Below are 27,934 nucleotides of genomic sequence, written 5' to 3'. Positions count from 1 at the left end.
TTCAGACCATTAGAGAATGCAGCAAAATTTCCATTTAAAAAGCAAGGATTTCCATCTGGCCCCTCATGTTGCAGCCAGTGCTGGAGGAGCTGGGAGCAGGAGTTGGTGCCTCGCATCTTTCAGAAATGATCCCTCTGGCCAGTTTAATGTGGAGCTGTGGGATTGTATTACGGTTCCTCCCCAGCAAGATCCTACTTATGATGTGGCACCTCAAAGGAGAGGTCGTTTAAAATAAGAGCTAACCAGGATAAAGATGGGTAAATCCCCAGAGCTCTTCAAGGGAGCAGGAAGGGAGAAAAATTTAAAAAAGCACAGCTCTGAACTGATAAGGTCCTGCGTTTCAGCTTGAAATGGAATAGAAGCCATTTTATTACATGTGCCTCAAATTCTTCAACACCTGTATAATCCTTGAAAGCTGTATAGAGAAAAGCTGCTTGGCATGTCTAGGACTGGGACACATTTGCTTCGTGTGACCTCAGCTAGAAGGAGCAGGAAGGATTAAAACTATTAATGTGAAGAAGGATGGCCAAAAATGTAGGTGCCTCAGACCTTCTTCCCTATTTCTAGGGAATGATGGAGGGAGAGGAGGGACAGAAGGGTTGACTGGGCAAAATAAAAAATGTACTCTGCTAGAAAAGTAACTTGGAAATGTTCCTAGATGGTCACATTATGCAATGATGAAGGCCCAGATAGTAAATCTGGAGAAAGAAAGAATAAAAGATCAGCTCTTAAACATCACTGGATAGGTAGAAATGATCAACTTCGCATGCTTTTTGAGAAAAAAAGAAAAATCTCCTCTCCAAAATGAGAGGATGGGATTGGATGGGATGGGATGCAGTAGGGTAGAACAGAACAGAATAATGTGTTGACATTCAGCTATGCTGGCCCACTACATTGGGGGTTTAAGGGCAAAGCTTTTGTTTCCTTCCTCATCTGTTGTCACTCAGAGCTGAGTATGAACACAGTAGATAATAACAAATCATTTTTCCTCCTTGGCCAAACTTTCTTTTTTAGCAGAAGGGGAAGTAGGACTGGAGCAAAAGGTGGAACTGTTCTACTTAATGATATTTAAAGCCCTCTTTCCCCCAAGACCTAACATAAAGCTTCTGCCTTCTACAGTAAAACTCTACATCAGATCACAACTGCATCTAATGTGTTAAACTTCTGTTGTACAAACGCTTCCTTTGTGCATCAACCTCTCTAATATCCATATCATAAAGTCTATTGAACACATATCCATATTTTCAGCCTCAGATGAGACCCTGTTTTACTTTTTTTTTTTCCCTTCACTTACACGAGCTTTGTTTTCTTCTTTCTCTACTGCCTCCTCAAACATCACTCTTATTATCTAGGCGTTCTCTTTTGTCTCCCTGCTCTACAGAGAAAAAGGAAAGAGTAAAATCAGGACTTAATATTCAGCATCCAGATGTTGCTTTCAGCCACTACAGAATTTCTTAGGCCCCTGTAATATTCTCAAATAGGGAAAATTTTGCTGAATTGCTTTCAGACACCAACACATCAGTGCGTGACCTGGTCTGGGACACTCCCTCCCTCTCTGGTACTTTATGAAAAGGCTCTGTGGAGACAAGAAGTTGCACAATTTTGTGGAGTTTGCTGTCCTTCAGCGTAAATCCCTGAATGTATCAGCCCTTGTAGAGGAGAGGGCTGTCCATTCACCCCCTCTGATGGACAGCTCGCCTGTCTCTCTGAGGTTGCTGGGATTTCTGATGAAAGAAGACACGCTGAAATGCCAGCAGTGTACAGCTGGCACCAACTTTTTTTGATAGTTTCTGTTCTAAATAGCTGTAGGAACACTTAAAAGCTCTGGTGGAGGAAATCCAGACAGATCATCCCTCCTGACAAGAATAAATCATGGCAGAATGTCCATCCTACACCCCATCTCACATAACACATTGACTAGCATGGAGTACAGCCAGGAACAAGTATTTGTGATGTCTCATATCAGCATTTCCATATAGTGGAGTTCATACATGCTGGTAACCAAGTACTTAGCACTTCTGCACACAACCAACAACTCTACAAGAGAAGGTGATTGGATTTTCTGGTTTAGGTAAAGGTACGCATTTACCTTACCAACTTCATTGCAAATCTTGTGAAATGAAGGCTCACTTAAATCCTCCAGAGCACTATTTTCACTTGTTTGTGAGGGTCTTCTGCTGCTGCTCTTTCTCTCATTTTTGAAAAGATTGTGTTTTAGTGTACATGTTTGTGACATATGTATTTCTGATTCACTCTGTGATGCAGAGTACTTGTGCATTAATATAATCTACTGTTACTTTTGCTGAAGTGGGTTTTATTCATTGCTTTTGCTTTAGGTAGTCTTTAAACCGGAAGCTGGGTTTCTGCAAGAGTCAGTGAAAGGCAATTAAGAGATTTTAACTAAGTCTCAGGTAGACTAATACGTTTCTTTTCTTAGCTCTTTATTCCTGGACTGGGGGGGGGGATTAAAACCTGACACTCCACTTTGGCAAACTCATCCAAAATACAGTTTTAAGCTGTGTAGAGAGGATCATAAGATCCAGAAGGTGCCATTCAAAATCATCTGCATTAACAGTCACTTGTTCAGTGTAATTGGGAGCTGCTAGGCTTAGTATTCAGTAAGAGATTGATATGGAAGTTCTTTTTTTAAACATCTATCCAGTTTTACATCTTGCCCTCCTTGTGCTCTGAGATGAGGTAAGAGAAGGCATGATGTTAGTGAGATGCCTCTGTGCTGATGATTCTTCTAAGATGAGTCATTTAAAGAAAGCTCAGTAGAAGTTGGTGAACTGTATTCTTGGACTGTGTACAGTTCTTAGACCATGTTAGAAGCAAGCAAGATGTAATAAAACATTTATAGATGATAATTTCCAATATGTATTTGTTTGGAAAAAAAGATGAGAAAGGAGTGATTTAGACTCTTTTCAAGCACAAATCTATTTAAATCCACATTGTTAAAGAGAGATGAGACTGAATTTAATACAGGAGGATACAGGTCAAAGTGACTTGCTATGAAGGATTATGCTACCTGGGTCTTTTTGTGCTTATTTTGATACTAAATCCTGATTTTTGGTCATAGAACGGCACAGAAATCTAGTTATGATTTCTTCTTCTGTTTCCCCTTTTGTTGGGATAGCCCAAGAAAGAATGGAGCTCTACCCAGAATCTCCTCTAGGGGGTTCTAGATATGCATTTTTTAACCTTTAGTCCCTGTAGACCTTCATGTATTGGGAAAATAAGGGAGGGAGATGTAGGATGGACTATCTGGAACACTATAATACAGCAGTATTGCACTTTTTGTTGATCTGATAACGAACACTGTAGTTTGATCTGGTAACAAACACTTGAAAACAAGCAGTTCTGAAAGCAAGAGGAGTGCCTTGTGGATAAGATGCTGGCCAGAAATCTAGGTAATATAAATTCAACTACAGGCTCCTCCATAAATATTTTATGTATCCATGGGCAGCTGCTTTATTCTCATCTTGTCTTGGTTTCCCCATCTTTCACAGAAGACTCGTATTTTCCTTCTATATGTGTTGTGAAAGAAATCTTCAATATTTTTGAAGTATTAAACTCCTCTATGGAAAGATAGATAGAGAGATATCAATAGGAGAATCAAGCCTTGCTTCCGAAAGATGACTTGCAATTTCAAAGAAGAGGACAGAACATCAGAAGTCAAAAAGGCATATTGAAATTTTCAGAAAGCAATGCTGATTCAGAACATGTTATGTTTGCAGCTGCTGGGGTGTGAAACTCCTTCCACAATGTGACAAACAGTATGAAATGCTTTATTTCTCATAGCAAATACAGATGGACAGATATCAGGGTGAAATGAAGGGCAGGGGCATTTGCAGACTGACAGTGAGAACTTTCTATTACATGCTGCTTGGGAAGGAATACATCTTAATCAGCTCTTCTGCCTTTCGTTATCTTCAGAAAACCTTTAGATTTAATATTCTCCAGCTGAAGGCTAAACTAATGTTAGAAAATGCATTTTTTTTATGAGAATATTTATTTTAAAGAGTTTGTCTAAAATGGTAGTATCTGTCTTACCCTTAACGGTTCATGAGGCTTGTTGATTTCAAACTTACAATTTCAGTTTCAGCCATGGGAATTGTATTATTTTATCCCCTGTCCTTCTCTCATGTTATTAGTCAAGAGACTTGTTGTTCATAGCCCACATAAGCATGATGCCTGAATTCTTGGCCTGATGATCCACATTGTCATTGAGCCCAGGCTGAATTCCCTGCCAGTTTCATGCAGCAGCAGCAGCTATAGTGGTGCTAGGCGTGGGAAGGCCTCCCAAAGTGAAGAAGACATGTTATTCAAGTGTAACATTTAGTCCATTTATGTGATAAAGAAATGGGATGAAGAAGTTGTCTCTAAACCACGATCCGTCTAGATGCCACGAATGGAAAGATAATATTGTACTCACCCCCATGGAGTCAGATTCCTCCCTCAAGTGTTGGGGGTGACTACTAGCCAAACAGACAAGGCATTGAAAATCAGATTCCATCTTATAGTTCTTACAGAACAAGCAAAGTAATACCTTCCTTAATTGCACTATGTAGCCACATTCCTAAAGGTTTGGTTTACTAGATGTTGAAGGGGGATTCATAGTATCACTGCTGTTTGTGCATTTAACTACAGTATGAGGATCAGCTTTAGAACTGGATAAGTTCAGTGCACATGAGTGAGCTAAGATACAGCATGTTTGTTGTTGTAGCTTGTATTTAGCTGTGTAAGATTCAAAAATGCATTTTTCTGGTATAGTCACTCCTTCAGTTGGTTGGGATCATCATGCCATGATCCTGAGGGTTCTGTAGTTATTCAGAGAGGTTTCCAAGAAAGAAAGGGGGTGGAGAATTCTGCATTTCCTAACCTAGAAAATAAACAAAAGCATTCAGAAAAAAACAGAAACAAAATCCAGGGCTTGTTCAAATGTCATAAAGTGGAGTTACATGACAAAAACAGGACCCTTTTTTACCTTTGCAGGATGTACTCAGGAAAAGTGCTGGTCAAACAAAAACTCATCAGTTTGAACAAATGAGCTATTGTTTACTTATACAGCACCCCTCACTCCTAAATAAGCAGAAAGCATAACTTACGTGTTGCCTTAAATATGCAATGCAAATCTTTGCTTTTCAGCTGTCCTTTTCTTCTTGAATACCATGTCAACAGAACAGTAATCGTAAATTGAATCTGTAATGTGGGTTTGTGTCCAGAGGAAGCAGGCTCCTATTCTGTCACCTTCTCCTCATTAAATAGCCTGAGGGTGCTAATTTTAGTGCTGTGAAACACTATATATACATTAAGTGTTTTCCCACAAAAGAATCAGTTTGAATAGACTTGTTCCCAGCACTGACATCAGCCTCCTGTGGGCTCTAACGGGTGAGGAGCATTGTTGGACAAGCACAGGCTGTTCATGGCACCAGCTTTACAACCCATTTCCCACCACTGCCATTTGCAAGGGCTGCCCTCAATGAGGGTTGTGATAGGGCAGAAGCCAAGATGGTTTTGAACAAAGAAGAGAGTTTATATTTTATTTCTTTCAGATAAGCGCTAATGGAGAGGCTTGTGAGGAGCAGATTTGCAATTGGCCTAAGGAATGGTAACCTTTAACTGAGCCCACTGAACTTGTAAGAGTTAGGACTTCCTAAAGGACTGCATTTTTAAAAATTTTTCTATGTGGTATTAAGCATCAGTCAGAGGGTAGCTTTCTGTTTTTTCCAAGAGATAACGTAAGCTCAGAGTTAAGATGCTGATGGATTTTACTGTGGTGTTAGAAAGGGAATTTCAGGTCCCATCAGGAAGAGAGGTCAAGTGAAACAAACCTCAAATATTGGATCTAGAAATCTTGGTCCTGCTATTGCAACTATTCAGTTCAATGGCAAAACTCACACTGATTTTAGAGGGGCAGAAACTGTTCCTTGGTTTGATATATAGGACATGGCAATGCTTGTGATCCCCTCTGGATCCTATGGCTGGGACTGGCTCCATCAGCTAGTTATTGGGATGGGTCTGAGGATCAATTCCCACCACAAATCCTGATGGAGTTACTGCCATCCTGTAGATGAATAGAGCTATTTAAATTCAGCTCATTAAAAGCAGGTTATTAGGCTATGTTTCCATTAGGAAGAGCAAAGTGCTGTTACCCAGAGTCAGTAGTCGCAAGTTAAAATAGAGGGGTTTTGTGGAGCTGACACAGACAGATCTGCAGCTGTTCTGAGGGATGTGTTTTGCTGGTATTGACAACATACAAAACAGTAAACGTTTTATACTTTTATCTCTCTTTTAGATTAAGCCCAGGTCTTCATGGACTAAAAAGTAGCAAGACACTCTTCCATCAAAGATGTTTACTCACATTTACTGCTTGCTTTAGAAAGCACTCTGAGAAATTCCCTAGGAACAGGTATTAGGCTGCTTGTGGGAAGTACGAGTTTCTGCAGGAAAAGTATTTTTTTCTGCATCAGATTTCCCTGAATGTGTTCAGATGCTTTGTGGGGAGTTTTTGTTTGTTTTTTGATGGGACAGTCACAAAACCTAAGATAAAAAGATGGATTCTAAGATGTACATCTTCTTAAAAGGACACTGGTCACTGGTGGGCTGAGGGCCTGATTATCTCTGTGTTGTAGGTGGGAGGGTTTTTGTCCTTGTAAAAATTAGTGATAATCTACAGGAAATTATTGTAATTTCAGGGCAAGGGTTGTGTTCTGCAATTTGATTGTGCATAGAAAGTGCTATAATGAACACAACCATGAGTAAACCGTCTTTCACTGAATCAAATTATCCTGGGCTAATGCACACTACAGACCTTGCAGAGTCTTAGGATTTCGGATGAAGAGCTTTGTGAACCTCTGATGATGATGATTATCACTGTGACAAATTTCACTGAATCTGCACTGCTGGTATTGGTGGTTCTTTTGATCCACTGTGGAAAAAGGGCAAAAAGACCCAGAAACTTGAGTCAGCCTGAGAAATAGCCAAAGGAGAAAAGTTGCCTTACAGACTGGTGGCTGATTCACTGTTTTCAAATCTTCTTCCCTCTGTCATAAGCATTCTGTTTCTTGAAAGAAAATGAAATCATTGCTATGCAAATAAAACTTGTTTCAAGCAGGAAACAAATGTTTCAAGAGCTGACTTGGCTGGAATTATCTCTGCACATATAGTCTTGATATATAGATGCTTAAACTTTGTACACATGCATGAGGGGAGTCGGGGAACAGTCAAATGTTAGTGAAGATGCCACCATCTGTTCCATTATTTGAGAGTGTCAAGATGCTCTTCAGCTCTAGAAGTCCCTGCTATTTTGTTTGCCAGGTGGTCTCCCTTGATCAGATTTCACATCAGAAACAGCTGGTTTTTTTGTTTTTTGTTTTTTTTACCAGCACAGATAGGAAGAGGAATCCCAGTAGTCCCATCATTTTTTGGAGAAGGCCAATGCTGGACATAGCAAAGGCTTAACCTAGAGGGTTTTTTCTGTTAGATCTTGGGGATCTTTTTTCCTTGTTTATGAAATAAATTCAGGTTGGCCCCATGTGACCATATCGCATGTACTACCCAGTTCCCACTTGCAGTGCACCAAATGCTTCAGTCCAGCCTCTTGCCTTCCTCCTACTCTCAGTGTTCCCTGGAGCACTCAAATACTTTCTCACCAAAAATCGTCTGACGAGGTCACCATCTAGACGCAAAAGCGGGCAAGAAAGTATCCTGTGCCCCAGCATGTATCTGCAGCACATTTGTTGTCTCTGACACAAGAGCATCTATGTGCCTCACCATCCTTGAGGTACTTAGTTTCACAGACAGCACCGTTGGACAGCAAGGAACTATACCCCAATTTATGCATGGGAAACTGAGGCCCAAATGGGCTAAGTGACTTGTCCAAGATCATACAGGGAGTCTGCTGGGGAATGGAGAGATGAATCCTGAGTTACACCTGCACTGGAGCAAGGTGCAAAGACCGCTTGGCACATCAGTTTGAGCAAGTGTATCCATTGGATGCAGTGAGTAATGTGTGCAGACATGAAGGTAGGATGTAAATACAGGTTGTGCTAGTAGCAAGAAACTAAAGCGATTAGGTGTAGCATTGCACTGACACCACTGTACAACTTCTAATTCCTGAACAAGTTGTCACAAGTCACTTGGATGCATCTGCACTGAGTGCCATTGCATGGTGAAACTGTGAATGGTTCTCTCCCTCCAGCTCAAGTTTATGTCTTAATCTAGGGATTATCCTTCCTCCAAACCCCCTTCATGCAAATCACCTTGTGCCAACAACTTGCAGAGCAGTAGCGTTTTGGATTAAGAATTCTCTGAACCTCTGATGATGATAATTTGTCACTGTTCACAACAGACTGTTGTTCTGTCTTCCCCACTGCAGATCTGCGCAGGATGACAGCTGGCTTCATGGGCATGGCTGTGGCCATCATCCTCTTCGGCTGGATTATCGGGGTGCTGGGATGCTGTTGGGATAGAGGCCTTATGCAGTATGTGGCAGGGCTTCTCTTCCTCATGGGAGGTAAGGACGTTGGTTTGTGAATAAATGTGTTCTCTTTGCCTTATTGTTTTCCTGTTCTCTCTTTCCATGTGTACCTCCTTTTCCATGTCTTTGAAAATCTATTTTCAGAGTTGTTTGAGATGACTGGCCTTGGTTTCATTCTGAGCTCTTTCTGGTGTACATCAAGGATAATGTAATCACATGTTACTTTTATGATAAAACAGTGCCGGTAAGATACAGGACTGGAAAAGACCTTCTGAGTTTTTAGTCCAGTCCCCTGTTGTCACAAGTAACACTGTCACAGAATCCCCTCACCCTTAAACTTAACAAGCCCCATCTTAAGATGAGAGGCAGATGTTTCATTCCCACTGATATCCTGTTTCATGTTGGGAGACTTTGCTTTGATGGCCAGAACAGTGCTCAAAGTTTTAACCTATATTTACTCCTGGTCAGCTGTTCTTGTTCAAGCATGTCTTTTCTTTCTCTGATGTATCTATAAAGAGCAATTGTATCCCCTCGCTTTTCGTTTTCCTACTCTAAATATACTATGTTCTTGTAGTTTCTTCTCGGTAAAACCAGTTATTTTTGATCAGTCCAGCAGCCCTTCCTGCCACTTGTTCTTGTTTATATTTGTGTTTCTCAAATATGGATGAGAAGGAGCATTCCCAGATAAGGTCTGATTAGTACCTTGTATTGTGACATGAAGTTTCCCTAGCTCTGCTGGAAAGCCCTTTTCTGAAATATTTTGTGGTTGTATTTGCCTATTTCATGCTGCATCACACTGGGGACCCACAGTTACCCTTCAGTTGGATAATGCATCCAGGCCTTTCTCCTCTTTTGTTATTTCCTACTGATGACCTCCCAATTTATAGCATAGGTGCTGGTTATTAGTCCCTAGATGCATGACTTTGCACTCTGTGCTTTTGAGTTTTTCCCATTTCTACAACACCAGCCTTCAAGGTCATCCAATATTTCCCATGTAATATTCCATCTGTCCTTGCTACAGATGCCACCCAACTTGCGCAGAGCTGGGAGAATGCCTCAAAGTGAATAACGCTAGTGCTGTCCTCTGTTCTTTGCCATGCTAGTGTTTTTTTTGTTTGGTTGTCTTTTTCCCCCCACAAGCAGATCATCATTTCAATGCATTTTGCTCCTTGTGCACCTGTATTATGGTGTAATATAGCTGAAAGTATGAAATACAGGAAAGCACATGTAGTTCCAGAAGAGGAATTAAGGGCTTGAGTAATGAGTATTTATGTTCCAGCACTTTTGGTGCTAGTGAGATAGACATTAGTTCTTTCGGCGCCCACAAACACATTTGAAGTGTGCTAGTACCTTGTGCAAGCACACATCGGTCTATGTATGGATATCTGTAAATGATGTGTTGTGGGTGTTCAGTACTTTATGGGCAAAGGGTCTGCCAAACTAGCTTGGTATTTCTTATGTAATTAAAAGCCTGGTTTATATGGGGGCTGTGTCAGTGTAATATGCTCAGATATCAGTGTGATATTTAACTTACTACAGCACGACATTCAGATTAAAACATTAAGACTATACTAAATAAATACAGCAAACTTTAATTTTTTAGAAATTAGCTAAGTCTTGTTTATTAATTGGAAATTATCAGTATATATCAGGAAGTTTCTAGTGCAGCTGCAGAGATCAGTTCTCGCCTAGTTTGAAAGATGTCTGACAAAAATTTTCAGGTGAAGCAAGATTCAGTGTAACCATGCACAATGCGATGGGCCACACCTAACTTAAAAAGAGCCATCTAGGCCTTTTGGTATGTTCAAACAATACACGTTTCAGTAGAGACAGATCCAAGGTCATGTGACTGGGAATAGAGAAAGTCAATCATACTTGCAGAAGGGTAGGCCATCTCTTGGAAAGCAGCAACACTGGAAAGGTCTCTGGGATCATAGCTGATAATCTAGCTGCATGGGAGCTCTCTGTGTAACGCCGCAGGTAAAAGTGCCCGTTCATCCCTTGGATGCTCTGATGAGAATATGCAATAAGAGTATGAGGTGGTATTATCTCTGGGCCAAGCAAAACTATTTCTGGACATCTTGATCTGGTGTCCATAATTAAGAAGGATGTTGAAAGATTGGGAGAGGTTTGGAGAAGAGCTGCAAGAATAACTCAAGGTCTGGAAAACAAGAAAAACACAGCTTGCTGCAAAAAGCCAATTGATTGAAACTGTTTAACAGAAGGTTTATAATTGACTTGAACACAGTGTGGAAGTACCTATGCAAGGAGAAACCATCTGATAGTAGCATGCTCTTTGACTGAGCAGACAAAATAATAACAAGATCCAGCAGTTAGAAGCTGAAACTAATTGAGATGAGAGGCACCGGATTATTTTATCTGCCAAATTCTGCCAAGATGTGTGATATTTTTAATAAAAATGTGTTGGGAGGAGATCAAACATATTTTCTGCGCCAGCATAGACATGTGGATCTGGATTACAAAACGTTATTCTCTTTGTTGTTTGGCACAAGTCAGTAGCAACTGATACACCTTTCCTGATTTTTTTTAACAGCAAATGTACATAAAATGATATCTACAAATTTAAGCAGTCAATTAATAAAATACATATTTAGAACCATATAATCTAAAAGCCAGCAAGTACTACTGTTTGCTTATCCTGTATGTTATGCAGTTATTCCTTCCAGAGAGGCCTTCTACAGGCAATGAATCCTTTAATTTGAGCCTTTTTTGCTGGACAAAGTTTGAATGCAAAGCTGTTACTTCTGTAAACACGTAATTGCTGTCAAGATATCATCCCATTGGTCCTCAAAATGCATAGAGCCAAAATGCCTCTTCATTTCATTTAGTTATCTTCTGGTCCAATAGTCGGAATAATACTTGGAGAGGCTTACAACATCTGACCTTATTGCAGCTGACAGGATACTTTATTAAATTAGTAGCTATAGCCAGTCTGAATCTAACTTTCTCTTCCATTTGCAGTGCTGCTTGTTTCGGATATGTTTGTGGCATTTCTTCTGTTTTAATTTCTGGTCAAACAGGTCTTCTGTAACTACCTCAGGATGAAATATTTCTGGCTCACTATATCTATGAGTTTTGTCCCTTACTGCTATAATTCTTTGTACAGGAAATCTCAGGGGAGCACTGAGACATGTGCTGTGATAATCTAACAATGCCAGACCTGTTTTCCTTGGATCTCTGGTTCTTTATTGTATTTACTGAATGGTCTTCTTGCCAGTCCATGTGGCAGTGCCTAATAAGGACTTGCTGTAGTATGCTTGATCTAATTTCTCAAGCAAGTTGTTGAAATAAGTCATCTGTGAAATGCAGGCTGTTATCTGGTATTAGCTCATCTGGAATCCAGGACAAGGAAACTGATTTTGAGTGCTAGAGTTATTGCACTGTTATTCAGCATATCTTGTAAAACGTTAAAAAATTGTTACTAGCTCATCTTTCATGTTTAGTCCAAATGTATCTGTATCAACAGCAATCACAGATCTCTTATGGATTCTGAAGTTCTTTCACATAATTTTCTGTATTTATTGCAGAATTCATACCTGGATTCCTTATCTTGAATGACAGCATTTGCCTGACCACCATATGATTTTTCTTAGTCCCTCATCTTGCACAGTACCAGATGGATACTGCAAGTTATGTTTAGCATTTCTGACTTCATTTTGCATGTTGGTACTATTACACAGTCTCCCATACCCGGAGTTGCACTGTCTGTTGTAGTTTCATTTCAGTATTGCCAGCATGCTTTTACCCTGCAAGGTGGAAAAGTTTCTCTTTTGGAGAATTTCTCCATTTGGAATTATACTCTTAAGCTTTCCTAAGACTAGTTCATTTTATTGCATTTTATTTGAGACTGTTTAATTCCATTACAGAAGTGGGTCATTCTCAAATTATACATACACCAAGCAAAGCCTCTTGCAGCTTCTTGCTTTTTCTCTCCATAAAAATTATTGAAAATCTGTGCACTGGCAAAAGTTCCATACTGGGCGTGTCATTCAGTAATTTTGCAATCTTATAATCATTTCAGAAACCTTAGAGGCATCTGTAACACTGCTTCCAAATGTCAGAAACCTGTGGCAAAACTGATGCTTACATGCACATCAAGTATTTAAGGGTACCCTAAAAGGAATTCACTTAAACATATACCAGAAGAAATGTACATGGGGCATTTTATACATTGGTTTTTGACCAAAACATGTTTACTTTGTTTTTTGAAGTCTAGGCATGACCTCTTCATCAGTTCCCAGGAAGCAGTACTCACATTTTCTGGCACTAATGTGTTCCTTTGAATGTATCCAAATCCTTGACTCGTTTGGTTTTATTATCATGGCAAGCCTGGTAATTCATGTGGTCAGTGTCTTTATTCCCTTAGTAGGATCTAATATTTTTTGACAGGTCAAGGACAAATTTCACTTTTATTTACAGCACAGAGCAGTTGGGATGCTATGAAATGGCACATTGGCAACACTACCAAAGCAAATTCCTGTATCTTCATTGCAACCCTCCTTTCAGTAGCTCATCAAGCTATTTAAGAATAATTTCTGTATTGTGATAAGCAGACAGCTATACATCCATGTAGTTAACAGCTTTTCCAACTGCTCTCAAGCACATGCAAGCATAGGGTTTTCTTGCTTCAATATTTCAGATTCTGGTGGTTGACAGTCCTTCCACAGACATGCAAACACAACTTCACCACACCTCTTGTTATTGTACTTGCTTTAAAAAACACCCTTTAAATATAATCCCTTATAGCCTGCACTTTTCTCACTTCCACTCTGATTTCATTTCATTCAGCTGCTTTGAGATATCATTTGGGTTTCTTTATTTCTAGTTTTGAAGGCAGGGCTGACTTTGTACCCAAATGCCCTAGAGCCCTTTCCCTCCTCCTCAACGCCTGCCATGGGGCAAGCGTGGCAGCAGGGGTAGCCCCATGACAGCAAGCCCCAGTGTTTTGGCAGCAGTTAGTCCTTCTCTGCCCAGCTCGGTGCATCTCCCAGCTGAACTGCTGTCCCTTGTCCCGGCTGGAAGTATATAGTGGTGCTTCTAGCATCTTGTTCCAGTACTTGCTTCAGCACAAAATTGTCCCTGGCCAAATTGCATCCCTGGCAAAAGCTGCATCACTTTCCTTTGTAAATGTATTAAAAGACTCACAAAGAGTGCCATTTTATCATCCTTATCAGAGCTCTGTCCTTCAGCTGCACATTCATGTATTTTCCTTTTGTAAGTCCGTGTAATTTGTAAAGAGAGCACATTTCAGTGAAATAGTTAGTTTTTTTACTGCATGACTAACAAGGCAGCCCTTCAGGGAGAGACTTCTGCATTGTTTTATTTTGTTTCACATTTACTGCAAATAAAGGCAATATATCATTTCCGCATTTGTTTACCATTTTACCTGTTCTCTTTACTCTTTTATCTGTTCTCTGCCAGTCCTGTCTTGTGACATACACTTTAGGATCACTCTGGGGTTTTTCTCCATTTGCTGACACTTTCCTTAGAAGCATACCATTTTACTAGCCTTGAAACTATTCATTATTCTTTGCAAAGTCAAGTATGTTTCTTGCCATAACCTTGCTTTGAGCCAATTATAAGTTTTACCATTAATAATTCAGTCTCTAATTAGTCTATTTGGAAATTATTCCAGCTGCTAAATGCCCTTATTCATGTGATTTAGCAGATCTCTAATAAAATGATCTGTAGTCTTGTGTAGCGTCTCATTTCCTGTCTTTTCCTAGTGACACTTTTGCATGAAATATTGGGTTTGGGGCATTGTTTGGGAGCATGAAATCTCCTCTTATACTGGCACTGAAGGGCCTTAAAGCCCTGCTGTCCTGCTATATACAGCAATGCAATGGACATATTCCTCTCTGATGTTTCTGTTCTAGCGCTCGCTTCCAAGAACATTTGGAAGTTCTTTCATCCTTTCCTCCTCCCTTTCCACTCCGGTAATGGTTTGCCAGTCTGGGGGATTCAAGCACCATTTGGCAGCTCCATCTCTGCTGCTGTTTTAGTTTTCTTCCAACCCACCTAAGATGGCTGTTAAGAGTTTGCTCTTTGCAGCCTGTCCAAATTCACAGGACTTAGGTCAGAGTTACAAAAGCTTTGAACATTTTCCCACAGCAGAGGTCAACACCTATTTTTTCCAGTGCTGCTGCTATGACAGCTATAAGCAGGCAGGAAAGATGTGCGAGGGGGAAGAAAAAGGAAAGTTATGCAGGTCACTGGCACAATTTAATGCTTTATTTTGGATATGCAAGAAAGGATGTTTATTAAAGAAATAAAAAACAACCCGCTTCTGAATGCATGAGTGCATTCTCCTCAGTCTGCTTTTGTATTCTAATCCAGAGATAAACAGCCTTTCATAAACCATTCTCATTCTACTGCCTTGTCAGGATTATTTTTTTCCAAGTGCTCTTCCTTCCCTCAGACCAGGGATAAATCCTGTCAACAAACCACTTTCTTATCCCTTTGGTCAGAGCCTGGCCAGAGCTTCTACCTCTTGTCACTTTGCCTTGCCCAAACCCTGTGTGCGCTCCCCTTGGCCTGTCGCAAGGCGCCGGAGGGGCCGAGGGTGCACACGGGCAGTGAACCCAGGCTGTTTGCATCGATGTGTGCTAGAGCCCAGCAGTTTCCAAAACACTGCACGGTCATCAATACAGGTGCATTGCATGCCAAATTGTCATGCGTGGGGCAGTTCTGCTGGTCATACGTCTTTATCCTCTTTCTCTCACCGCCTCCGTGGAGAGGCTTATCTTTAAAATCCCCCAATGTGTGAGCTGTGCTTCCTTTGCCCGCACTGTGCATATGCTAGCAGATGACAACTGAAGCATCTGTGTATTTGCAGCCATGGATCATTACCAGCTGTTGAGTCATTTGCGACCCAAATTTAACTCACTGTACTTTGAAAATAGCACATAAGGGTAGAAAATAAGAGTGTTTATTCTACACAGCTGTGGTCCTGCCATCTCAAAATAATCATTCCACTGCTGAATAATTTAAGCAACACAAATGTAACAATTTAGAACAGCAAGTGTAGGCAAAACTCAGTGATTGACGTCTCCTAGGTGGTTACGAAGCATCTTCATAGCAGCTGCCAAGAGCAGGCAAAGAGAAAAATAAACAAAAAGAGAAGCAAGATGACAATTTTTGGAGTTCGTCTTGAGCTACCCTGGGTCTAACAGGGCACCTAGGATTTGTATTTCTCACTGATGATCAGTGCCTCTACTCATTCCTCAGGGTGCTCACTCGGGGTGAAGTGATCAGTCAGCAGTTCAGACAGAAGATATATTCTGTGATCATAGTTACTTTTTCCTTTTGTGCAGCATTACTCTTTGAAAATTCAGTTTCTAATGCTTCTTCTCCAAAGCGAATAGCTTTAGAAAGTTTACATAAAATCTGTTTTTTCCATGTGCAATGACAAAGACAAATGCACATGTGTGTGCACTCTCATGTACGCATGCAGAGCCTAAGCAACATCAAGTGATCTTTACTAAAATAGAGGTATACAATGAGTAACTGTAATCTGAGCAGTGAAGCTTGTCATAAATATAGTCATCACTAAGGGATAATATCTTTTTCCATTTTGAAAATTATTTATAATTCAAAAAAAGTTGGATCATTGGAAAAATGATATGCCAATCATCTTTTAATCCTGGGGGAGACACTAAATTAATGATGGCTGCACAGTGTGTGCAAGTACGGGAACTAAAGAAGTCAGCAAAACTCCTTTAAGACCAGCATAATAACTTGCATATGTGTATTGACCTCCAGATGGAGACAAAGGCCGGTTTGTATCAAGAGGTGCCATAAATTGATTATGGAAGTCTTTGAAACAAGCTTTGGTGCGACAAGGTCAGCCCCTTCCCTGCCATGCCTCCCGCACCACACGTATACACTTTTATTCTTGTTTCTGCTTTTGGTTAAATTTTGTGTTATGCTTTAAAGTGATTTAAGGCCTTGAACTGGAATAAACAACTTGAGTTAATGTATAGCATTAATAGATTTCAAATGTTTAAAGCTCTCTAAGGCCCTTGATTGTTTAAAACTGTCAAACACATTACAAGGGTGATGGAGAAGGCAGAAAAGGAGCCAATGGGGGTCTTTATGGACCTGTGATGAGATCCTGAGCCTGGAGCAGCCATGCAGTTTTTGTGCCTCAGTGCTTCTCAGGTAGTACTAAGGCAGAGTGCATGCATAGTAAGATAATATTTGCTCTTCATTACAATGGGGGGTTAGCCTATTTTCAAAAATACCATATCCTTCTCAGTTTCAGGATATCTCAGTCCCTCTTTTCAAACCACTGTCTTCTGCTCAACTTGTGGTGTCCCTTGCAGACGGTGTTGCAAGTCGTGGTCTCTGGTCCTGCTGTAGACTCTGTTCCTTGGGCCTAAAGAGTGGTGCTTCTTTCCTTATACATACCTAAGCCTGGACACTGGTAAGAACATACACATGGCTAGGACTGGAGATGCTTCTTTACCCTGACCGACTAACTATCATTGAGCTCCCTTTTGCCATTAGTAACACTTTGCTTTTGAATATTGTTATCTAATTTCTTCTTTCACTCCAAAAAAAAAGCTTTTAGGAGATCATCCACATAGACATATACCTCCCTCACCATCTTTCTGGAGTTTTAAAATTATGTCGAGATGGCCTGTTTAGCATTTCCAAGCTAGAAAACAGTTGCTTGGCTGACTGCGTGACAAGGTGGTACGAGGTTCGCAATACAGTATGCTTAAAAGGCAGAGCCAGGGTAGCGTGTTAAGTCTGTACTTCCAATACTTCTCTATGCTTACTGATGCACTGAGAACACATTTTGCATTAATTTATTAATGCTAACATCCATTCTGAAAATGAAATAGGAGACTCTCTGAAAACATGAAAGATTGCCTACTTTTACTGTACTGGGTTGTGTATGTCACTGTGTACCTTCCACCGAAATCAAAGGTACTTTTATAATTTCATGTTGTAATACTCCTCAAGAGGAATCATAACACATATCTTTGCATCTCCTACAGCGTAAGTTCATAAGCAGAGCTATATTCTCTTTTCACTAGAACATACTCTTTTCACTAGATGCTTTTTTTTTTTTGCAGTTCCTCGAGAACTGAGCTGATTCTTTAGGTCAATACCAACAGGCTCATCCTAAGAACCAGAACATAAGAGTTAACATAGGAGAATAGGGGGTAGGTGAGGATAAAAATGGAGTTTTCATAACAATAGCAGAGCTGTATTGCAGGGGCTAGTCATTTAGAGACTTTTTTTTTCCTGGAAGGTATAGCACAACAAGAGAATTCATTGTCAACTCCATAGCATTTGATCTCTGTGGAAACATTATCAGCTGACTTCAAAGTGAAACTTCAAATGTGTTGGATTTTTTTTTCCCTGTGGCTCATTTCTGATGCTCCTAGTAGCGCACTCACGCTCTGGAGGGAAAATACCTTCATAAACAATTCTGGGAACCTTGTACCAGATCACAGAAGAACATTGACATTTAGGAGAAAGAGCAGAAGACTTCTTATGAGGTGCAGAGATCTGACAGTCTGGAGCAGAAGACAGGGCAAGTAGTGTATGTGCAAAACAACTCATTGTTTTCCAGTCTTAACTCAAATTGATCTGCTTCCCTGAACTTGGCTTATAGTACACTGAGTCAGCTCACTCTGACTTATCAGCAAAAGGAACTAGTCACATTCCCTTGCTTGTTCATTTTAAAAGGCAGTTATACTGACTTGTAATTTTTCACTCTCCAGAATAGAAGGTACTGATAGAAGTATAGATGCTTTCTGGAGTTATGGGAATAGAAAATCTAGTCTAGTCTATGAAGGGCATGCAAACTAGTTTGCTTCTCAGGAATGTCAGTAGGTCTCATGGGGGGCTGACATGAGGTGAATTAAAATAGAAACAAAGTAGGGGAGATGGATCCAAAAGGAATATAAAAGACTTTCCCACCCACGGTCCTGAAAAACAAGCTATGTGGTATTTTAAAATTCTGTGGTTGGTTCTTATCCCTTGATAATGTCACCAGGTCTTTGATCTGCTGCTGGCTTCTGAATTCCAGTGGCAAATCACTTCAAGGACAGAAGATGACTGTGGAAGTAAAATGCATTTATTATTGAGCTGGCATTTAAAAATATATACATATACACATATTTACTGAGTCCTTCTGCATGCCTGGCATCAACGAGGAAAGAAGACTGTATGGACAACAGAAGGACAAGTAAAACTGGCATGATGTGCTAGATGGGAAGAATTCTGTATGGAGAGAGAAGTGAGCAAATTTGTATGTGTAGCAGATCTTGTTAAATGCAGAGATTGAAGCAGGGCTTAGATTCACCTTCTTGAATCTTCGGATTGTCAGCTTAGATAAACAATGTTCCCCTTGCACAAATTGCTGTTGTGTTTGCATGGACTAATCTGCCCAGACACAGCAGTACCATGGGCTGCTGGAAACTTCACAGAATAAGCAGCTAGACCAGGCAGAAACTAGATGAGTGGGGCACTCCTCATTTCCACCCAGCTTGAGCCTGATCTGGCTCTTCCAGGAGTTACAGGAACTAGTCATGCCTAGGTACTTGTGTGAGCTGGAGATGCTGCAGATGTTGTATTTCCTCTGCAACAAGAAAGAGGATTTCAGCATGATCCATGCCATGTGATCCTCAATAGTTGTATTGCTTAGGATATACAAAAGGGATTTTTCTTTTCCTGGCAGGGTAGCTCAGGGAAACAGTAATGGACCTCAGAGCCTTTTGCTGCAAGGATCCTCAGTTCACATTGAGTCTAACCAACTGAAAGTCATTACAACCAGAGAGTCCTTTGGTCACTTGAGAAAATGAATTTACATGCTTCTCTCTGATTCCTAATGGGAAAATGTCCAAATCAGGTAGCCACCACCATCATCCAGAGCTCCAGCTGTCTTCCTTAGTAGTGCCTTCAGCAAAGAAAAGGAGAATTAAAAAAGGCATGGGGGTAACTCTACACTTTCATCCCTGAAAGTAGCCCCTCTAAGAGTAGTTTTAGTGGCACACACCTTGGCAGTGTGGATGAAGGTTGCACTGAAGTTGTTTATACTATGTCTCTCCTTCAGTCTCACTTCAGTCTTGAAGAACGTAAGTCTGAAGGCTTTTCAGCAATTTGAAACTCCCTACAAAAGAAAGCCTCCAGAAACAAAACTTTCTGAGAGACTTTTCATGTTCTGTCTGGAAGAAGACCCTGCTTGGAGAGAGACAGAACTGTTCTGGTTACTAAAAGACCAAGTGCAAAGTGGTGCTGGGATTTGCTGGGCTATGGGAGATATCTCTGTGGCAAAGCAAACCCAATCCTGGTCACACAAATTTCTCTCCAGCGCCGGTAGATGCCTGGAGTGGAGAGCCTCATCCTGAGCTACAGTTTGATACCAAACTTACCTGTCTTTTTATCTGGCAAATCTGAGCTATGATGGAGTCACTTGAGCTGGCTCTGACCTTCAGTGCCCCTTTTCATTTGATCTGTTAGTCTCAGAGCATCAGAGTGCTCTGACAGGGCAATCCTGGGAGGTCCATCCTACAGATCATGAAATAACCTGCCAGCAGCCTCTGCCTATCACCAAATGCAGTGCCTGTGAACAGGGTGATGGGATGATTTCACTAATCTTCCATTAGAGTGTGTCTTCATTTTGACATTAAGACAGCCTCTTCCTTTGTCTCCCCTCTGCTCCCAGTAAAACAGTGAATAACATCCCACTGCTACAACTGGCACAATTTTTGCTGCCTCCTCTGTTGTGGCTGCAAGTTCATGAGTCATTTTGTTTCTTTAATGGCTGTAGTCAAGTCCCTTTAATAATGTTCGGTTATTTTGGGTGGATCATAGAAAGCGCCACTGCTAAAGTAATCAGAGGATTATTTAACTCTCAGGCTTCAATCAACTCCTGTTTTTCTCTGTAGCCCAGTTTTTCAAAATAGAACTTACCTTTAGCTTATAAGTACTGTTGCCTTTCCCTTGTGTGCCAGCTCATAACTTCAGAGAGTGCTTGCTCCCAGCAGGTGCTCACTGGCTGCAGTGGTGTGTGGCAGAGGTGCCCACTCCTAGGGTTGTCCCACGCACTGTGGAATATGGTAACAGAAGTGTCACCATGTGCAAATGTGGAGGGTACTGTAACGTGCAATGTACCTTGTGGCTGCCAATTGTTCCAGCATTGTAAACTGAAGATCATCCCGTAACTGCTGTAATATTGTTGCATCTATTATGCTGATTTACATGAGCCTAAGGATCTCGCTTGTTAAGTATTTGCGGTTGTGACAGGGGATATCTCTGATGCCATAACATATTGCAGCTTGTGCAGCTGTAATTCAATAGATAAGCATCATTGCTGAAGTAATACAGAGCAGGGTGTCCACCTCTGAGGTGGTATGGATGCCATGGGTGTATTTTGGGATAGAAGGCCAAATGCAAACAGCATTCTGGCAGTGGCTAGAATACAATAGCATAGCATGGCTATAGACCCTGCTTTTTACTCTGGTTCTTAGTATTAAAAATAAATGTATTAAATTCCAGCCTAGGTGGATTTATGGTCTCATCAGGACACAGCACAGAATCTCCATCACCCAGTCAGACTTCTCCTTCCATCTCCGCCTTTTTATAAGGGCAAATTTCCCTTGCTATTCTGCAACCTATCAATGATGCTGCAAGCTGCTGTAATGGTATATAATTAAGTAATAATTTATATTCTGTGCATGTATGCACAGAGCAATAATGTGTTCTCAAGAGCTGTGTGCTGCTGAGTCATTTAATCCATGCACAGAAGGAGTTTACTGCAAAGCTGCTCCATCCAAAAGGCTTTTGTCATCACTGAGTTGGGAAAGATTTTGGTTTATTCTTTAATAATTTCATATGATTGTGATATAATTTAAATAGCTAATGGTACACTCTTCACTTTAGGATCAGACCTCATTTTGTTTGTTTGTTTGATGTACCTTGAAAGCAATAAAAGCTGGTAGGGTAGAGAGAAACTGAAAATAACGTTGCTTCACTCACGATATGTTTTTTTCTACAACCATATGATAAAAAAAATTGATGATAATTAAATAAATAGCATTCTTTCCGAAGAAATTAGTAGCCACAAATTACCATCAATGGCAGCCACTAGAAATGCTTTAAAAGGAGGAGACTTGCATTTATTTGAGAACTGCTTGGTTTCAGAGGACATCTTAAAATCCATACCTTCGTGTTTCTTTTTATCTACTAGTGTTTATAAGTAATACCTGACATTTCTGTCTCTGCAAAAAACAGAAGGAGAAAGAATCTGTTTTTTTGGTTTGTTTACTTTCTACATCTGACAGCACAGTTAGTTCATGAGTCATTTCTGCCTGTTGTTGGGGGAAGGGAGATAATACGTGTCTTTCAATCAGACACAAATGTTTTCTAAATAACAAGAAAAATGACTTGTACTGCCACAGAGCCAGGAGTCTCAGAGGCAGGCTTAGCGCCGGGAACATTTTAATTTCTGCTTTTTGGATTTCCCTTGACTTCAAGTTGATGGCATCTCTTTAAGGTGAGGAGATCCACCAAACACTACTTTTTCTTTCGTTTCTCTCCCTGAAGAGGTAGTCAGGGGGATTACTATAAATTAAGATGTTCTTGCCCCTCCAGACATGACGCAATGGCTGACCACATGAGTGACCTCAGACATTTCCACACCCAGAAAAGCAGTTAGCCAAAATCGCCTTCGCCGGTGGTCTAAAGAGTGGGAGTGCTCTTATGGCCATACTGTGGTGGAGGGGACAGCACCTTTCCGCTGAAAGGGTGAACGCGACTGCACCGTCCACCGCCTCCTCTGCCGCCAACAGGGGAGACAAGGATGTTTGGATGATGTTCCTGCTGGAGGGGTCTGTTCGCCTGCCAGCACCACGAGGGGCTTTGTGCCTGGCTCCCGCTCCCCAGGCTGGGGAAAGAGCCATGCCGGGGGCCGCAGGGTGCACCCCGTCCCGCAGGGACGCGGTTAGGACCGACAGCGTGCTCACCAGCACGGAGAGAGGCGTGGAGGAAGGCAGACCTTTGCTTGCAGTGTGTCTGAGAAAGGCAGTCGTTCTTGCCTCGCAAAACCACTCAAAGCCTGTGAAATCCTGCAGGCTGTATCGCTGCGGAAGCTGGGCCAGGGGCTGTGGGTGAAGGGCCTAGCATCTGAAATGGTTTGTGGAGGCATGAGAGTGAGGGGACGTTCAAAGATATTCCTTATGGATGGTCTGGGTCTGCCCGTATTTAAATCAGTTCAGCATAGCCAATTCATTTGCGAACACTCCTGTTCTGCCCTGGAGGGGAGACCTGACAAGCTGTGAACGGAGGCTTTCTAGCCAGGCTGATCAGAAAGGAAAGGGGTGACTACCGAAAAAAAAAAATCCTAGCAGCAGAGGCCCACAGCTCTGCTTGATACTGTCATGCATAAAAATAGCTATAGCAAAGGGCTCTTACTCATAGCCCTTGTTGATTTAAGCCTTGACCAGCGATGACGTTACCTTTCCCAGCCGCCCCCGCTCTGCACGTGCCTGCCCCTGCAGCAAGGATGGCAGGAGTGGTGGCCTGTGAGCAGCCCAGCGCATTGCCCCGTGCCCTGGCTGAAAGGCAGGGGCTGGCCCCTGTGGCAGGAGCAGCTCTGCCCACCCCAGCTGCATCCAGCTGCCAGCGAGCCAGAGCCCTGCCTCTGCGCTGTCTAGCCTCCAAAATGAGGGAGGCCTATGTGGACTCATAAGGCGTGAGCTCAGCTCACCAGATGCCCTTCTCCATAGCTGCTACTAACCTGACCATCCTCTGTGTAGTCTTGTGCTAGGGGACAAAGTGATATAGCTAGTATTTGTCATTTGTAGTGCTGGGGCAGCTAAAGGACTGAGATAAAAGGAAGCCAATGTTGTAGACGTTACATAGAGCAAAAAAAGATCCTCTCTGCCCTAACAAGCTTCCAGTCTAAGTGGAAGATATGTTCAGTATAATGTTTAATTTTCTTCTTCCGTAACATTTAACAAGGGAAAGCATAAGGTAACTGAGAGATATTTAATAGCTCAAGTGCTCCGAGCTATTGTTGTTGATCATCGGTCCTTTAGCAAGACAGGCATTTTCAAGACCAGACAGAGAGGAAGGGCTACTGTCTGATGGGGAGGTCGAGGTAGTATTTCACTTAGGATGGCAACACACAAATCCGGTCATAAGGAACTTAGGGTATTCTGCTCTTCCCAAGTCCTGGAGGAGATGGTCTTTATCTCCCCCATCCAGTTCACATACCAGCACATCCCTGGTGAGCTCTTATTGCTGCCTGTCATTCATATTGTGTGTGCCAATACCAGGGAGCAAGCGTCAAGCCTCAGCTCACCAGTGATCAGGTCCGGTTGGCTGGTTAGGAAAGGGTTATGGAATGCACTTTTGACAAACAGATAAAAGTTTGTATTGCTGCTGCTGCCCAGGGATCTGGCTCACCAGTACACATATAATGGGAGTGCATCACTGACTGCAAGAACCTACCCGGAAAACTTTTGATGGTTCAGTTCTTTTTCTGGAGAAGAAGAATCTCAGGATTGGGGATATTCAGAATATGCTACAATCCTGGGGCTCCAGAAGTGTCATGTCCATAGTGCAGGCTGTGCCATGGACAAAAACACCACCATGCTTCCTCAGGCCATCCCAGCTAAGTGTCTTACCCAGACTAGGAGAGGCTGTATTTCCAAGGGCTAGTTCAGTCTCTGGGCCCCTTCCACCCACGGCTCTTTCGCCTTGATGGCCAACAATTGTATCATTTGGCAGAATGATCTTTTGTGTCACAATTGCCAATTCATTAGGAAAAGCTACCAAATAGTCATAAGGTGGCAAAAGCATTCAGTTTTTATCAGTAATTGTCATGGTGAGAGGCCAGATTAACTACAAGTGGGAGCTTCCTTTCTTGGTTAAATACAAACAGCACATGGAATTCATGTAATGGCCATAAAGATTCCTCTAGGTGGCATAAAATGGCATTTTTTGTGTCTCTCATATATAGTACTAGGGAGGGTGATAAACCTGTGCCCATAACGCAGTATGAGACATCCTGCAGAAGCCCAGGGGGTGAAGTGGCCGGGATCCATGCTATGTATCCTCTAATGCTATGCATGACTCTCAGTATTTATCATCCTGGGATTAGCACATTCTCCAGCTAAGTGGCAGGACAGGAGCAGCCTCTTTTTAAAGAAGTTTCATGCTCGTGATTCGTTTTAGCCTCTACTGTTGTTTTTCAGTCTTCATTATTGTTCACTTGTTATGGGGCAGAACACTCCCAGCAAGGTGGAGTGCCAGTGTATTGGCACTGTACAAACAGAAAGAGTAAGCAACACTCCTTGCGCTGAAGAGCTTAGAATCAAAATAGGCAAGACAAAGCATGGAAACACAAGGAGTATTTGAAATCTGAAGTTATTTTCTTCACTTTTGTACTTAGCAAATACAGCTTCTGTCTGGCCGCACAGATTTTCCCACCCACCTCTCTTAACAATTTTATGTTTCTCTGAGAGCTGAAATTATCACGTTCACACTAGCAAAGAAAGGCCTTTCACATCATTTTCTAACCACAGCCCTTTGAAGCAAGCCACGAAGCTTGGTTTAGAGCACAGTGACTCTGATGGATCCTTTTCTCCCAATCTCACGATGTACTAGACTTGTTGACATGTCTCAGAGGAACAATTATGTTCTTGCTAGACAGCTTCATGTTATTGGATAACCTAAGTGACAGAGTAAAACATAGAAGGGGGATCGTGATTTGTAATCAAACAGCCTGATTTCTGAGTACGGGACTGTGGGAGGGAGGCCCTCCATTCCTCCTGCACTATACTTTGAAATGTTGTAGGACTTTTCTGAAGACAGATCCCGAGCCCAGGATCTCACAAGGCAGTTTCAAAAGTCTAGAGCATTGATTATAGATTAACTGGGTGCTGGTCTGTGCAGTCTTTATTTATATAGCTATAGCACCTACTGCAGCAGCTCTCTGGTCCTGACTGGTATCCTGGGGCATTATCCTAATATGAGTATTTATGAATAGCCTGGGCCATGCAGAACTATATTATAGCATTAGGGGAGGCATCCAGAGTTCCCATATTCCCTGTCCTTTGCAACAGAGAATATCTGCAGGTGGCACTCTACAAACACACAGAGGAATGATAGTCCAAATAGACAAGGAAGACAGTGGTCAGAGGAGAAACAGAGAGAATAACTTGACGGTGGTCTCACAGCAGGTCTGTGATAGAGATTTGCTTGAAGATCCCAATTTTTTATGATGTGCCTGCTAAACAAAGGACGTGGGTATAGTAGGAAGTCCACACATTTCTGGACCAAATGTATGTTCCTCCAAATGGCCCCAGATTCTGAGCCTAACGCCAGGAAAATTCACCACACAATCTTATTTGTGTCTTCAGAGCAGATTGCGTAAAATCCATTTCTTTAATTCAGCCACAACAAAAAAGAGCAAAGCAGCAGAGAAACAAAAGAAAAAGAGGTTCAGGGAAGAAGCAGGAGCAAGGACAGGAAGAGGCAGAAGGAGGCAAAGGTGTCGGAAAAAAAGAGCTTGATACTAAAAACAGGATGGCTGCGACTGCTTTGGGGGATTGCACTGTCTGAAGGATAGGGCCAGGAAGCCTAGGAGATACCTGGCCACCAGCTGCTCATGAACAGAGGTCTAATGCAGGACATGCTGCACAGGTAACGCACTGTTGATCTGTGCATGACTAGCAGGCCAGCACACCGGCAATGCCGTGTGTGTACCTGGGTCTCCGTGTGCTGCGGGTTGCGCACTGTGCCCAAGGCATTTTGGACAATTCAGGGAGGCCCAGGTAGAGAGGGATTAGAGAGGAAAATAGGCCATCAACTTCACGTTGATTTTAGTTCTTATCTCTTGAAACAGGTGTCTAGAGTCTGTAACTGTCTATTATTCAGTGTATAAGAGGCAACCGTGAAACTTCAGGAGCTCTGAGTTTAACTTAATGATGAACTTGAGCACCAGAGATGAAAATTAGACTCATTTGGGCTGACTAAGGTTTGGCCTAATCTGATACTTGTGACTTTCCATAATGCCACTGGGCAGAGTTATGAAGCCTGTCCTCACAGTGTCCTCAGGAACACATGAAGTGTTTCTGCTGAGATGGAAAACAGAAACAGGATATTTTGGAGATTTTCACAATACCGAGGAGGGCATCTGGGTTAGGAATAGAGTTATGCAGAGGGTAGAATCTGAGGGTTTTGAGGGATTTAAGATTTAAGATTTTGACATTGGCATTTAAAAAGGAGGGATATGTCAAAAGATTTTCGATTTTGATGTAAGAAAAAAGTCTGAAAAAAAGCTCTCCAAGTCGTTTGAAATGTATGTTTCAACAAAACCAGAATATGTCAAGTATTTTGTAATATTTTCTTCTGTACAATGCATTGTTGAAAAACTGAAATTAAAGGAAAATTCAAGTTTTTTGCCAAAAAATGTTGAAACATGACATTTGTTTCCATGTTTGTCTAAAGCAAAGTTCCAGTAAAACCAATGGTTTCATGAAGCATTCTGGCTCCCAAGGAAGTGCTCATAATGACAAAAGCGTTCCTGTTAAAGTTCTCCACACAGATTCAGGATCAGATCACTGGTGGCACTCAATTCTTTCCCCGGGGTGCTGCTAGACCAAACCGCTCTCTATATGAACATCTTCCTTTAGGTATTTCCTTACCTATTGTACCAACTCTTTTCACACAACTGGGAGAGCGGTATTTCTATCTTTCTAACTTTTCTTTCTTTTTCTCCTCCCTCCTTCCCCCTTTCCCGTTCTTCTCCAGGAACCTTCTGCATCATTTCACTGTGCACGTGTGTGGCTGGAATCAACTTCGAGCTCTCCCGCTACCCCCGCTACCTGTACGGACTTCCTGACGACATCAGCCATGGCTATGGCTGGTCTATGTTTTGTGCATGGGGGGGCCTGGGCCTCACTCTTATCTCTGGCTTCTTCTGCACTCTGGCCCCTTCTGTCCAACCTGTCCCCAGGACCAACTGCCCCAAATCTAGACCTGAGAATGGGACAGTGTGCTAAAACGAATAGCAAACAAACAAATACACACACACACACACACACACACACACATACATATATATGTCTATGTATACCTATACATGCATATATATGTATATATAATTTTTTATATATATATATATATATATATATAAAATCTCAAATTAATGCCAGTGCCAAGGTAGAGCTGAGTCCACATGGCACTCACATCTCCACCGGACTCTGTGTTGCTTCGTTCTTTCTCACAGAGATGGGAAAGCTTTTCTCTCACATGGCTCTTCCATCCAACTCATAATTTCAGCATCATAATTTAAAGGTCAAATGAACATACCGTTGCACCTGTCTACTGCCACTTGGAAAGGGAAAAAGGGGGTCCATGTGGGGGATCTGGAACCAGAATCTGTACAGGACATGGAGGGTGGGG

General features: G+C 41.8%; 1 protein-coding gene across 1 annotated transcript in view; it reads left to right on the top strand.

Annotated features, from left to right (window-relative positions):
* Nucleotides 1-27,531, top strand: part of TMEM178B (transmembrane protein 178B) — a 222,465-nt gene extending 194,934 nt beyond the window's left edge. Inside the window, exons 3-4 of the mRNA XM_013947395.2 lie at nt 8,381-8,518; nt 27,281-27,531. Of these exons, the coding sequence (XP_013802849.1) occupies nt 8,381-8,518; nt 27,281-27,531 (389 nt within the window). The remainder of the gene's footprint in view (nt 1-8,380; nt 8,519-27,280) is intronic.
* Nucleotides 27,532-27,934: the final 403 nt, after the last annotated feature.

Source organism: Apteryx mantelli, chromosome 1 (assembly GCF_036417845.1).
Source record: "Apteryx mantelli isolate bAptMan1 chromosome 1, bAptMan1.hap1, whole genome shotgun sequence".
Lineage (NCBI taxonomy): Eukaryota > Metazoa > Chordata > Aves > Apterygiformes > Apterygidae > Apteryx > Apteryx mantelli.
This window is presented reverse-complemented; position numbering and strand designations above follow the sequence as displayed.